This window comes from Enhydra lutris, unplaced genomic scaffold (genome assembly GCF_002288905.1).
Source record: "Enhydra lutris kenyoni isolate GAN:26980312 unplaced genomic scaffold, ASM228890v2 scaffoldscaffold12, whole genome shotgun sequence".
Lineage (NCBI taxonomy): Eukaryota > Metazoa > Chordata > Mammalia > Carnivora > Mustelidae > Enhydra > Enhydra lutris.
In genome coordinates this window covers 14,772,415-14,788,103 of record NW_019154096.1, presented here as the reverse complement: position 1 = coordinate 14,788,103, position 15,689 = coordinate 14,772,415, and the positions used below count along the sequence as shown (strand labels likewise).

The 15,689-nt window shown below is 39.3% G+C and overlaps 1 protein-coding gene across 1 annotated transcript in view; it reads left to right on the top strand.

Moving 5' to 3' along the window:
• LOC111145412 (solute carrier family 16 member 9) overlaps nucleotides 1-15,689 on the top strand; it is a 49,320-nt gene that overhangs the window by 18,858 nt on the left and 14,773 nt on the right. The window contains exons 2-3 of the mRNA XM_022500290.1: nucleotides 3,822-4,055; nucleotides 15,384-15,527. Of these exons, the coding sequence (XP_022355998.1) occupies nucleotides 3,860-4,055; nucleotides 15,384-15,527 (340 nt within the window). The 5' untranslated portion in view covers nucleotides 3,822-3,859. The remainder of the gene's footprint in view (nucleotides 1-3,821; nucleotides 4,056-15,383; nucleotides 15,528-15,689) is intronic.

The window sequence follows — 15,689 nt, the reverse complement described above, 5'->3', positions numbered from 1 at the left end:
CTATATTTTCTTTAAAAGGAATTTTGACCAAGAAATATGGCAAAGTACCCAATTGTCATTAGAAGGACCAGCATTATAGGGGCACCTGGGTGGCTCAGTGGGTTAAAGCCTCTGCCTTCTGCTCAGGTCATGATCCTCCTGGGATCGAGCCCCGCATCAGACTCTCTGCTCAGCGGGGAGACTGCTTCCTCCTCTCTGCCTACTTGTGATTTCTGTCTGTCAAATAAATAAATAAAATCTTTAAAAAAAAAAAAAAAAAAAGAAGGACCAGCATTATATTATTTGCTTTTGTAGTAGAGTAGGTACTAGAAAGAGTTAATTTCTGATGGTTATTTCAAAGGATTTAGATATTTGGAAGTTTGCAGTATTCTGTTTGCTAACACAATCATTTGGTCTGAGAGGCTGGCCTTTAGACTCTGCAGTTTTGTGTACAAATTGTAACATCTTCCAGTTTTCAATTAGGAAATACTAAAAGTTAATTTATACAAAGGCCTGTGGCAGGTGGTAATGTGATTTTTGCCTAGTGTTCTGAATGTCAGAGTGAAGACATTCACTGAAGCCCAGATAAATTGGTGGGTGTAACTATGACTCTCTTAAGATAGCCAAATGCTCCGCCGTCTAATTAGGGACATGCATGAATGGCTGAATGATATTTTCCACTGTCTTTAGCTATTATCTGATGAAACAACAGCCAAGGGAATGGCTTAGAAAAACCTGTGGTCAAAGAAGACTCTGTTGAAACTGTAAACCTGACATTGTACAGGGACATAGGAAGTGTAGATTAAGTGGGAAGCCTTGCGGGGGCAGGGAGGTCGAGATTTGGCCCTCCAAATCCATAGCCATGTAAACTGTTTTAGAACTTTGGAAGGAGTTATATTTTCACATTCTTTTAAAATATTACTTTGATAAAAAAAAACAGTAAAAATTAAAAACAAAAAGAAAAATCTCACTTATCAATTTAAAAATCCTTCCCCTGTCCCCCAAATAGGCTGATATAATCAAAATAGTGCATGAACCAAGGATGATTTAATCCAATAATTCAAGGATGGTTCAAGGTAGAAAAATAGAGATTTTAGGGGTGCTTGGGTGGCTCAGTTGGCTTAAGTGTCTACCTTCGGCCCAGTTCATGATCCTGGGGTCCTGGAATTGAGCTTCATATTTGCCTCCCTGCTCAGTGGGGAACCTGCTTTTCCCTCTGCCTGCTGCTCCCCCCTGCTTGTGCTTTCTCTCTCTTTCTGACAAATAAGGAAAGGAAAAGAGAAGAAAAGAGAGTACAGATTTTATTACATTTAAAGTTCTATGGAAGAGATCATAATCATCTCCCTGTGCACCAGAAATGCATTTGATAAAACATATTAAGCATTCTTTATGAGAACACTCAAAGTTAGGGAAATAGATATATTTTCTTAATTTTGTGAAATAAATTGATTTAAGCCCCAGAGGCAGCACCTTGGCATTTGAAGGTGTTCTGACTAAGTTAGGAGCCAGACAGAGACATATACCCTCAATTTGACATTATCCTGTATACCCGGTTTGATGCAAAGGCAAAAGAAGGAAATTTGAAGTATAAAAATTCAAAATAAAAATGTAAAACTATTACTGTTAGTAGATGATTGTGGAACTTTATTGTATTATATATTGTATATACCCAAGAGAATTGTCCAAACATCTAAGGCAAACGAGAGAATTTAGTAAGGTAGTGGGACACAAAATTAACATACAGACATCAATAACTTTTACGCACACAAACAAAAGACAAAGAAATAACCCCAATTATAATATTAGCAAAAAGAATAGAGTACTTAAAATTACCTTAAACTTAGTAATTAAACTAATGTGGTAATGGTGAATGAATAGGCACATCGATGAAGCAGAATGGAAAATCCCGAAATACACCCATATATACATACCAAAGAACTAGATAGGAATTACAGATGGCTTTTCATCTATGAGATGACACACAACATTCAGGGAAAGCTGAAAAATGCAAGTGAAATCTATAATGAAATACTGTTCTACAGTTACCATATTGACAAAAATCCAAAAGTTTTAGCACACACGACAAATTGCCGGGGATGACATAAATTGGTTTAATCCCTTGAAGCCGATTTTGTAATACCAGTTACAATTACAGTGTACATAGCTTTTGACTCAGCAATTACTCTTTTAGGTTTTACCTAACAGATATGCATATATGCAAAAAGATATATGTATATGTAAGGTTATTCACTGCAGTGTTGTTTTCATTGTAAACCACAGGGAACTGGTTGAATTAAGAGAAAGCCCTATACTGAAACACAGGGCAGCACAAAGAAGAGAATAAGGAAGGTCGCTATGCATCGATGGGAAAGATCTTCAGGATATTTTCTAAGTGAAAAAAAGCGAGACATATACAGATACATATGTATATATGTACATCTATATCATGCTATTTTTCTGTGTAAAAAATAGAGGAAAGCTATATTTGAGTTAGCAATATATGCATAAACAAACTCTAGAAGGATATGAAAGAAACAAGAAGCACTGGTTTCCTGTGGAGGATATGGGAGTTAGGTGAGAAATAGGTAGGTGTGGATTATATACCTTTGGTCCCTCTTTTTCATTCTTGAACTATATAATAGTTCTAGATAATAATCTAGATAATAAACTAGATAATATATGATAACAATAGCCAAACACCTCAAGAGACTAGAAGGCTGTGTAATGTTTTGCCTATTTGGTAACTAAATAAACAAGTGTGCAACCATATAGTGAGATAATTCGTGCTTAATTAAGAAAAAAATGACTAAGGATGCTGTCTCTGTGTTGATAGGGAAAAATCTTGGGGATGTTAAGGGCATGAGACAAGGTTTGGAATAGAATGTACAATATGCTATTTTTTGTCAAAAAAGAGGAAATTTCCTGTACATTCATGAAGAAAGTCTGGGAGGATACTCAAGTTGGTGGGTGTTGTGATGTGCTGCCAGTTCCCCTCCAGACTCCCTTTGGGACTGAGAGATTCCTTGCCCTAGCTGCACACAGTACTGTTGGCAGGGTGCCTTCCGCTGACAGCCGTACAGAAATGATTGCCTCATTTGAAGGGAGCCTCGTCACCTATGGTCATGCCCACTCCCTGGATGGCCTGAACCTGGCGAATGACCAACATGGGAGTGTGATGGGCCAACTCTCTATGCTTAACTCAGAGCAACTCTGACGGGCATCCCATTTTAGAAGTCCCCTTCCTTGACACTACATGGCTGCTTATCTTTTTCCTCTCCAGCCTATTACCTTCCAATGGAAAAGAATAGTTTTAAAAAACTTTCTTCTTACTAAGAATCTTCTTCCTGGGGGAGCCAACACGTGGCAAGAGACCAAACCTGGTGGATGGGGACAAGGTGTTCAAACTGTGCCTTTTTGCAATTAAAAAATTTCTTTTGAATCATGTGGATGTATTCTTTTCTCAAATCAAGAGTAAAAATTTTAAAGTTGGGACACCTGGGTGGCTCAGTGGGTTAAAGCCTCTGCCTTCGGCTCAGGTCATGATCTCAGGGTCCTGGGATCGAGCCCCGCATCGGGCTCTCTGCTCAGCAGGGAGACTGTTTCCTCCTCTCTCTGCCTGCCTCTCTGCCTACTTGTGATCTCTGTCTGTCAAATAGATAAGTAAAATCTTTAAAAAAAAATTTTTTTTAAAGTTAACTTGATATGTCAGTGAAATTTTATGTTTTTCCATGTGTATTTTTAAAAAAGACTTTTATGACTTAATTTAGGAGGAGATATTTTTAATCCAAAATACTGTGCCCTACCACACTCTAAATATGTTTTTCTCCTTTTTTTTCACTTAGGACCTACAGAAGAACACTTCCTTGATTTCTTACCTACGATGGATTTTAAAAAGTCACCTGATGGTGGATGGGGCTGGGTGATTGTGCTTGTCTCCTTTTTCACTCAGTTTTTGTGTTATGGATCACCGTTGGCTGTTGGAGTCTTGTACATAGAATGGCTGGACATCTTTGGTGAAGGAAAAGGAAAAACAGCCTGGGTCGGATCCCTTGCAAGTGGAGTTGGCTTGCTTGCAAGTAAGTGGATAAATGTATGCTTCTCCTCAGTCCCCGATCGTTGAATTAAATTTGCTGCCTCACTAACACTGTGCAAGGCATAGAAAGATATATATATATATATATATATATATATATATATATATATATATTAGGTATAACATATTTCCCTGCCTTCATTGAGATTTTAGTACCTTTTCACTATAATAAATCTATGTGAAAATACAGGGATCTAGAAGATTGTCATTCATCTCTTTATCCATTTATTTGCTGTTATATGCCAGTCAGTGTGATAGATCATGGATATAAAAAGATGAACATTAAACACACTGTTCCGGCCCTTAAGAGACTCACAGGGAGATGAGGGCATAGATCCAGGCATGTCCAGTGAATGCTGGTAACCAGAGGACCACGTGATGTCAGGCAATAGTAAGCAGATCCTGTATAATTCAAAGTTAGTCCTCTGCAATTTAGGCACACTGTGATGAAATTGTATGAACATCATTTGTGTCCCCTTCATAAGAGAAGTGTGACATGGCAAGGGGTTGTCCCATCTCACAATGGTGATGCTATTCAGAATTCTAATGCAGTGTTATGCATGACGTAGATGTGATATATTTGTCTTCAAAGGTTTTTTATAATGTCTCCAAGAGTAATGTTCTTCATAAACATTTATATATGATATAATGTGATTCCTGTCATCTTTAGAAAGAATAATAGAGGGTTTTAATTTACCTTTAAAGGATGAAAATCATATGGCACTTCTATTTCTGAAGTAATAGTTTGAACTCTGCAGCAGTGTTTAATGATCATGTAATTTAGTTGGAACTATCTAAGCACAGGTGTGCTAGGATGGTTTGGGGTCAGTTGCCCCGGAGTCTCTTCCTATTGCTACAAAGTTGACGTGGTTCATTGAACAAATCACAATCTCTGTTCTGTGGGAACATAGGGAGAAAATAAGGACGTTGAACGTGGTGATTTGTAAGGTAATTTTCAGCTCTGAAATGATTTCATGAAAACAAAATACACTAGCCATACCTTCTTTTGAGTATGTTGTCTTTCCTGATCTCTAAAAGGGATTTTTAAAAAGATTTTATTTATTTATTTGAGAGAGAGAGAGGATGAGAGAGAGAGAGCATGAGAGGGGAGAGGTCAGAGGGAGAAGCAGACTCCCTGCTGAGCAAGGAGCCCAATGAGGGACTCCATCCTAAGACTCCAGGATCATGACCTGAGCTGAAGGCAGTTGCTTAATCAACTGAGCCACCCAGGTACTCCTAAAAGGGATTTCTCAAAACAAAACAAAAACATTTGCTTCCAATTAATGTATTACCTTGTTAAATTAAAAGCAAGACTTGAAAAACAATCCTGGATCATCTGGTCATGCCAGATAAGATAACTAAACATAACTAAACAAATGAAAATAATACTGTCATTATGAACTCAAGAGAAACAGGAAAAGTTTGCTCAAGATTTGTTTGAAAGAGTTTTTCAAAACGTGGATTGTTTGCAAAGCTGTCAAAGTACAAAAGGATGATAACTGATATGTTAATATACAGGTTTGCAAGTACTGATTTCTCGAAAATGATCAGGTATGAAGAGGAAATAATTCTTTAAAAATTTAATTTTTTCAGTGTTCCAAGATTCATTGTTTATGCACCACACCTAGGGCTCCATGCAATACATGCCCTCCTTAATATCCACCACCAGGTTCACCCATCCTCTCACCCCCCTCCCCTCCAAAACCCTGTTTGTTTCTCAGAGTCCACAGCCTCTCATGCTTTGTCTCCCCCTCCTATTTGCCCCAATTCACTTTTCCTTTCCTTCTCCTAATGTCCTCCATGATATTCCTTATGCTCCACAAGTAAGTGAAACCATATGATAATTGACTCTCTCTGCTTGACTTATTTCACTCAGCATAATCTCCTCCAGTCCCAGCCACATTGATAAAAAAGTTGGGTATTCATCCTTTCTGATGGAGGCATAATATTCCATTGTATATATGGACCACATCTTCTTTATCCATTTGTCTGTTGAAGGGCATCTTGGCTCTTTCCACAGTTTGGAGACAATGACCATTGCTGCTGTGAACACTGGGGTATAGATGGCCCTTCTTTTCTCTAGATCTGTATCTTTGGGGTAATACCCAGTAGGCAATTGCTGGGTCATAGGGTAGCTCTGTTTTTAATTTTTTGAGGAATCTCAACACTATTTTCCAAAGTGGCTGCACCAACTTGCATTCCCACCAACATTGTAAGAGGGTTCCCCTTTCTCCACATCCCCTCCAACGCTTGTTGTTTCCTGTCTTATTAATTTTGGCCATTCTAACTGGTGTAACGTGGTACCTCAATGTGGTTTTGATCAATTTCCCTGATGGCTAATGATGAACATTTTTTCATGTGTCTATTAGCCATTTGTATGTCTTCTTTGGAGAAGTATCAGTCTTCTGTCTGTCTGTCTGTCTGTCTTCACATCTTCTGCCCATTTTTTGACATGATTTTCTGTTTTTTGGGTGTTGAGTTTGAGGATTTCTTTATAGATCTTGGGTATCAGCCCTTTGTCTGTGGTAGGACAGAATTTTTTAATGTTCTCCAATTAGTCACCATTTCTATTAGCAGATACTAAGTTAAACAGAAATGCCATTAACTCATCTTCCAGCAAGGGTCAAGGATGATGGAAATGATATATACCTCAGTTAGCACATACTCAGAGAACAAATTTTTTCACAAAGTCTGTCCAGGTAGGAGTTGAGGGTTCAGAGAATCTGAGAGCTCCTTAGGGATGGATGGGGCCCTGGTTGTCAGAACTCAGGCTGAGACTCAAACTGAACTGCAGCTCTGCACTTTCTCCAACTTCCCTCTGCTTCAAGGGCACCCCGGGTGTTCATCTGTAGGCAGGATCAGCTACATAATTTGCAGGCCCCACTGCAGAGTAAAAATGCAAGGCCCCTTGTTAAAAATTAAGAATTTTGAGACAACAACAGCAGAGGAGTCAATCAAGTTTACTTTCTTCGACCCTCAGACATTCTAATTCAGTCAATCTATGATGGGGCCCACATACATGAATTTTTGTAAACCTGAAAAGTGATTTTCAATTGGGAACTACCATTGGCTTAGACCCTCTTGACTTAGATTTCAATCTTGCCCTTTTTGAGAATTCTCCAATGTATGATTTGCTTTGACTTATTTGTAAATGGAGCTACTGTAGGTTTCTGCTTGGTTGTAGCACTGTTCGTGCTATATAAAACATGAAAAATAGTGTCCACTGACTCTGATTCTGGTGAAAAGAAACCCCACAAAAATGGACGTCGTTGCATCTTTTTGATAAAATATAATGTATACATATGTGTATATATATTTACATTCATACATTTTTTGATAAAGATGGGATTTATACACATACATATATGTATGTGTGTGTGTGTATTTGCTTTTAAATTCAAGAGTGTATATAAATTACTCAAGCTTGTCTAAAAAGGCAATTTCCTACCTATCAGTGCAGTGGGGTGGGGGGAGGAGGGGTGGTCCTGGGCGTCTTCATTTTAACTAGCTCCCCAGATGATTATGATGCAGGCGGGTCATATTATATCTGAGAAACATGAATCATTGCCTTTACCCAGTTTTGTCCAGAGAAAACATAGTAGTTGTCATCCTCAGTTCTGTGATCCAATGTCTGAAGCTTTATAACTGAGCAAGGCACAGAAGAGTAAGTACTTTTGCCAAGCAACATCTAAATTCTGTGGTTCTTGTGCTTGTCCTTTACGTTCACTAAGCACCCTTTTGTGTGCTTGGCTCAATACCAGCCACTTACTTGATCTTAGTTGATTCTCCCGACAATGCACTGATGTAGGCATTATTGTCCTTAAGATATAGAGCCTAAGATGCCCACACAAAGATGACGCCCAAGGCAAAGCACATCCTCTAGGAGGAACAGTGGTCCCCCAGGCTCCAGTTTTGCTAACGTGTTCAACCCATTTCTTCATCTTTAAATTGGGGACAATAAAAGTATTACCTTCTATGATTGTTATGTAGAATAATGGAGATGGTGCTTGGTATGACTGAGATGCAGGTGCTCAACAAATATTGGCTATTAGAGGACAAGAATCAGCCACAAATAAAATTACTTCAACAAGCAATTCAGACCAAACTGTGGAAGCCGCAAAAGAAAGGGACCCTTCAGAATGAGAGACAAAGATATTTCTGGGCTATGGACTGGAGGGAGAACTGGAACTTTGGTAAGATTGTGCCTGAGCATCTCAAATGTAAAGGCCCACCCCTTTTCTCTGGCAAACCTAGACTTGGACAATAGCTAACAGTAGAATATTCGAACCATGCAAGACATACACTCCTTTACTTCACACTCTTCATCATCTTAATTCTTCATTCCTTCTCTTTGAAACTCGAGCAATTGAGAGGAAAATACTTCTTCCTCTCGTCTGAATTATTTGCTTATCTAGATGATCCTTGCGTTGAATAAAGCTGGGAATTGGGATTATATAGTAAACGAGCTCACCTCCGTTACACACATCCGTATCTCCTCCGTGCTCGGGATTCCAAAGCTTATCCTCTGTGCTTATCAGGGATTTTAGTTTCAGGGAAGAGATAGAAAAAAGGCTTACTGATAATTTCAGACTTCGAAAATGCAAAGGCAAAGCAATGTCTGGAGTTTTATAGAGATGGGTTGTTAGGTGGGCCAGATGGGAGGACGGGCTGTGCATGGTGGGCTGTCAGGGAGAAGGCCATCCACACCAAGTCCCTCTGTGCAAAGGTCTGCAGCCTGCACTGCAGGTACGCCAGGTAGAGTAAATCCTGCTGCAGAAGGAGGCCTTGCATTGGGAGATGTGATGGTCAGTATCCACCTGGCTAGCCTGTATTCCCCAGTTAGTCAAACACCAGTGTAGGTGTTATTGTAAAGGTATTTTACAGATGTGCTTCAAGTTCACCATCAACGGACTTTAAGTAAGGGAGATTATCCTAAATAATTTGGGTGAACTTGACTCAGTACATTTAAAAAGACTTAAGAGCAGAAATGAACTTTCCCAGAAGAAATTCCGTCTTCAGGCTGTAGCTTCAGCCTGTGCCAGAGAGTGTCGAGCTGCCCTTCCTGGTGGCCTGCCCTATGGGTTTTGTACTTGCCTCGCTGGGTCTCACAATCGCATGAACCTGTTCCTTGCAATAAATCTCCCAACACACATCTTCTGGTTCTGTTTCTCTGGTTGAAATGTGACTGATACAGGAGGGAAGGAACTTAACTGAACTCAGGGGCTATCGTGGCCCTGCATTGTTTTCAGATGAGCTCAAACACTTTTCGTTTAGACATCATTCTTCAAATTCAAGAAGGGTGGGGCCGTTTTTCAGACAACAGTGTTGCTGAAACAGCAGGGAGACCTTTTGTTCTCTATTTTTGTGCTCTAAGCAGATTTAACAGTCTCTCCCCTCCCTTTTCTCCTTAATTTCTCCAAAGGCCTGCAAACTGATAATAAGTCAATAAATCTATGCTCAGCTTAATATAGTGACTCGCCAATTGGCCTTGCTGAATGAGTTGTGAGTGCTGGCAGAGTGGTGTTAGAGGATATCTGGACGATTTTACTCCCAGGCACTGTTACTCCTTCAAGTAGGACTGAATTTCTGCCTCCTGCAAGGGTTCTGTTGCATCGGCCAGTTCCCAGGATGCTAGGCATTTCCAGGATTGGTGAGAATAACTGCAGGTTTTGCTTAAGCTTTCCGTGCTCTTTATAGATCAGCAAACCAACCAGCAAGCAAGGCAGCCGTATGCATGATCAAGGATTTGAGTGGGTTTGGCTGCTTAGTGCCTTTCTCTTCCTTTAGGGAGATGAACTTGAAATTCTGGTCTCAGCAGCAACAAGGGGTGAGAACCTACAAGAGTTTGCTGGGCTCCCTGCATTGTGGGTATCGGGGTAAGACTTTCCTGGCTCCGTCATCTGCTCTCTTAGGAAATGCTTGCTCTGCTGGCAGCATACAACCTGGTTACAGCTCTATTTTTTTTTTTTTTTCTCACTGTGCTGTCAGCCTACTTATGGCTTCAGTGCGGTAGGCCTCGCCATCTGACCACTCTTGGGATTCTGAAACTTTTTAGGAGAAATAAGTGCATGGAAGTGATTTGTTTCCCAAAAGGCATGCTTTCTTTCCCAAAGCTATCTTATAATAACGACAAATTGGAAAACCACATTATGTTTCGGTTTTCCTCCATTTAGAATTTTCATCCCTTTGTGGATATAACCACATTTTAGGGCCCAGTTCAAGGCTCAGTTTTTTGTTTTTTTTTTTTTTTTTGGCCCATGGCGCTCTCCCTTTTCTGAAATCCCTAAACACATGATTTGAGCCTTTCTTTCGGTGCCTCTTGTCTGTGACCTTGGATTTTAATTGAACCCTTGTGTGTTTATTTTGTCTTCTGGGTTAGGTCTTAGATTGTGTGTCCTCCTCTCTGTGCTTCTGCCATGATATGAGACTCCAGGGCTGTGCTGTCCAGCACAGCAGCCACCCACCACATATGGCTATTGAGCACTTGAAAGGTGGCAAGTTCAAGTTGAGATGTACTCTAAGTGTAAAAAATTCACACTGGATTTCAAAACCTTACTACAAAACAGAAGAATATCAAATTTCTCATTAATGATATTGCAGTGTTGAAATGATAAGGCTTTAGATGTATTGAGTGAGATAAAATGTATTACTTAAATTAATTTTACCTCTTTTTATTTTTCTAATGTGCCTCCGAGGGAGTTTAGAGTTCCATATGTGGCTCACGTGTCCGAGTCCTTGTATTTCTATTGTGTAGAGTTGCTCGAGAGGACACTTGGTAAATAGTGAAGGGAAGACAGTGAGCAAATACTTAGTTTTTCGTTTAATGAATGCAGACCTAAATATAATGTTACCAACATACTTTAAAATTTTAAGAAATGGATTCTTCCTCCGTGCTACTTTGAACAGCCAGCAAAAATGTAGCTCTGTTGTTTCTTCCTAAATTACCCTGAGGGCTGAAGGAAACAATTTCACCACTTACTTGTAGATCGTTCTGACTTCCTTAGAATAATTCATTCTTCTCATTTTCTTAATTCACCCGTGATCATAACAAAACACTTTTTCAGTTAGAATTTTCACTTTCACTTCCCTTTTTATTCCCTTAATTGGCTGAAAATTACCTCAATCAGTCTGATTTGCAGATGACTAGTAACAAATTATTTTATGTTTTTGGTTTCATTTTGTACTTACGAGGTTGCAGGGCTCAAAATCCCATCCTTATCTTCCTCACTTTCTTTGCTCCTTACCTCAGTTTGTAGGGTTATTTCCTAACATACAGGTTCTTACTTTTTTTGAGTGAATGTGTCCCCACTGTGCCAAAAATGTTGCTAGGAGAATAGAATATCTTTAAGAGCCCTGAATACCATACACTCGGAAGGAGAGAGCTGTTCCCCTCTTAGTGCCCCGCACCGCCATCTACCATCCTGAGACCATTCTGTGCTGACTGGCGGCTCTGTCACTTAACATTTAGCCAAGGACTAAAGAACTTTCAGTTCCCCCAACTTGTCAACATTAATCTCCCAGACTATAGTAATAGTAATAATGTCTCCCAAACGCCAGTATACACACAATTGTAGTTTCGAGAAACATTTTCACTGAAGGCAAAATGAATATGAAGGCATTGATCCTTGGTATGTATTAGCTTCCCGCTATCTTCTCACTATCTTCCATTTTATTCGCAAATGATGTATTCTCACTATTTCCTTATTAAAAGATCCCTTCTTTCTCTTAAATGAAATGGCAGAGATAATAGAAGGCTGTTGCATTTTAAAAACTGACTTTGCTTGTTAAAATTAAAAACTGGCACACAGATGATGAAGCTTCCTTCTTCCTTTTTTCTAAAATTTTACAACTTTCCATAGAGGGAAGCACTGGCTCATATTATGAATAAACTAACTTTTGTTCCAAAGGCGCCTTCTGTAAAGTACAAGACCTGAAGCGTTGTAAGTAATCTCCCCTGAGAGTTGTCCTTCCATTGTATTTATCTCTTGAAACTCGTCCAGCACTGAGGAGTACTCTATGGTTTCTCATCTAGGGAAACTTGCCTGCTATTACTAAGAGCTAAACACGTAAGTGTGTCATGTCTTGCAGATGTGACTTAGTGGTCAATTCCATTTATACTTTTCCCTGATTGTTATTGATGAAATACGGGGCTACTGTGATTTAAATCCATATAAACAGAATCTAGAAATACTGTGGTTCTAGGATGAGAATAAAATAATTTGCTCTGAACTTTTAAACACCAAAACAAGCATGGATGTTACATTTTCATCTGCCATAAATTCATAGGACCTCTTAAGCTGTAAGATATTAACAAATGTACATTAGAGTTTTACTAATATTTTGATTTTTAGGTGTCACTTGAAATACTTCTCAGTTGGGAAGAATGCTAAGCTGACTTTGGCCTTAGCCCTCTCATTGATTGGCTATGGATTCTTGGTCAAATTGCAAGATCTTTCTGAGTTCCAGTTTTATCATTCTAAAAATGTGGTGTTTGGACTCTATCCAAGGCCTCTTTCAGCTCTAAAATTCTGTTTTAAATCTCTGAGACCAAGATATTTTTCTAAGTAAACAGCAGATGGCAGTATGAAAGTAGAGAAATTTTTAAAAAGAGTTTTCAATTTGCTCTTTTCATCAAAGAAATTCTGCTCATGTCTTCCCTGAGCTTAATTTTTTTTCAAAGAATCATGTATTTAGACCCAAATGATTTATGAACTTACCACATAACTGATAATAATTATGTACTTTTTAGCATGTAATAGTTACAGAGTAATTGTACATGCTGTGAAAATTATTACCCTTCATCCACACCCCTAGTTTCCCATACTTTGCATCTCCTCGTGGAGTTATCATGTATCAAAGAGCATAGATTTACAGTCTTTGAGGATGGAACTTGAAACTTTTCAGGTATGCCAATAATAATAATCTCTGTGTTTTAATTCCTTTGTGTTGTTGAATTTGTTGACACTAACTCTCAGTGTCAACGAGGTTGGTAAACAACATGGAAGGATCATGCTTTTATGATGTTACCCATCCATTTATGAAATTTGACCCTTAAAATCATTTCTATTTTTGAAGTGTCTAAGTATTTCTCATTGGGTATACAGACAACACAACTACTGGATAAGTTTGATCTTTCAAGTGGGTTTTCCTTTTAAAACACTGGCACGGAGTATTCTCTTCTGTGTATTGTGTAACTGTATCAGTCTGCCCTTCCGTAGCGGCTTTCACAGAAGGCCTGAAATGTCAGGGGCCAGTTCATGACCAGGGAGAAATTTGGGAGAGCTGTACATTTTGAGAGCTCTGTGGTATCTCAGTGGTCATATCCTGGTCTTAAGTATGCACTTGAGAGATTCTCTGGTATTGGCAGGAATGTTGGACTTGGGGTGGCTGGATCCTGGCTCTGTCACTTACTAACAATGAAACTTGTTTCTCTGTTTGAGGTTACTGAATGAAAGATATATACAGAAAAGTGTGCATATCATGAGTACAGCTTGGTGAACTTTTCACAAAACAAATTATACCCATGTAATAAGCACATTCACATCAAGAAACAGAATGCTGGTAGTACCCTGGAAGTGGGGCTGTGCCCCCTTCTGGTTAAACTTTCTACCCGTTACCAAAGATAAGCATTATCCTGACTTCTAATCATAGAGTAATTTTGCCTATTTTTGCAAATTATGCAATTATACAAGGTATTCCTTCTTGTGTTGACTGTCTTTCTCTCCACATATGTTTATGAGATACTTCTGTATGTGTAGCTACAGATCATTCGTTCTCATTGCCATATAATAGTCCATTGTATGACGATACCAGAATTCACTTCTGTGTTCTATTGCTGATGAACACCTGGGTTTCTAGGCAACTCCGAATTGTTCTGCTATGAACATTATATACTTTGGTACAGGAATTTCTTTAGAGTATATACAAAGAAGCAGAATTTCTGGGCTATACAATATGCTATATTCAGCTTCAGGAGACAATACCAGCACTTCATAAGAGGTCCGATCGTTTCCTATCCTTGCTAACACTGTTGTCTGTCCTTAGCCATCCTGGTGACTGCATTTTTTAAAAATTGGGAATAATAATTTGTATCTTGAAAGGTTGTTGTCAACTTAATTAAGATGTGCTTTTCTTTGCTTTTAAATCCTGGGATCTCTCTTCTGCCATGGGCTTAGACAACCTCTCCGAGGTTCGGTTTCCTTCCATGTAAATGAAACTAATGGGCTGAATAATCCTTAATGTCCTTTCATTTCTGATAAGCTCAGCTCTGTAGTTGTAGGTGCTTTCTAGGTACACTTCTAGTGGGAGAGAATTTCACTATCGCTTAAGTCCCATTACTTGCCATGGTTATCCATGTCGCCCACTTTTCCATAAGATCCAGGTAGCCTCACTGTTACCTGTCACTCAACAGTGTACTTCCTCTCACAAATTCCGGGTTGCACATAGACTGTAGGACAGTGGTACTGGTGGACTCATACTGGAATATGGGGGCGGTGCTTCTCCATTTGGCCTCACCTGCCAGAATATTCTCTAGGAAATGAATAACCACCCCCTGCATCCCTCTATAGGGTCATGATTGGTTGTGTTCAGTCAGTCATCAAGCTTGTTTTCCTCATCAGTGTATGATCGCCCTTGCGCTGGAAAGGAGCGCTGGGTAGTAAAAATGCATGGAACATGCAGGGGGCAAAATCCGCAGCATAATATGATGGATAAGATGCTGGACTCAGGAGTCAGACTGCATGGGTTTTACGTCTTCTTCTGTTACTATTCTGGTGGCTGCTGCTGTTCTCATCACTGAAGAGCTGGCAGTGACTGGGGACGTCCTTGTGTCCGGCCTTGGGATCAGCTTGACATCTGTGCTCTCATTTGTCATCATGGTAACCCTATGAGGTGGTACTGTCACTACAGTCATTACAGTCATCAGATGAGGAAACTGAGGCACAGAGAGATCAGAACAGTTGCCTGAGATCATATTGCCAGCAAATATTAGAACTCGAATTTGAATAAGGTCTGACTCCAGAATGCCTATTTCTTAACTATGTGGAAACTTACTATCCGGAAACTTTAATTTCCTGATCAAAAAATGAGGTAGTATCTACCTTCCTGGGCTGCAGTGAGATTAAAATGAAATGTGATTGTTTATATGAAGTATCTGGCAGAGTGTCTGGCACGTAGTAAACACATGGTAGATGTTTACTTTATTGTTATTGTATGATGGAAAGAATCATTTTGAATTTATGATGGGATGGATCTTATGATTGTGGGAAGGAGGTTATTGTTAAATAAGTGAAGGTTTCATTTATTATTTTAGGTCCTGTCTGCAGCCTCTGTGTCTCCTCCTTTGGAGCAAGACCTGTGACAATCTTCAGTGGCTTCATGGTAGCTGGAGGCCTGATGTTGAGCAGTTTTGCCCCCAATATCTACTTTCTGTTTTTTTCCTATGGCATTGTTGTAGGTAAGAAACCTGGTCACTATAATTTTTCTAAGGTTCAAGAGTTAAACATCATTTTACCAGCGTCAGGTTTATTCAGTTAATACGCGGCATGAAAATGATTGAAAATAATTTACTTTCAATGACACGTCACTAAAAATTACTGCCGTAGTAACATGTCTGCCC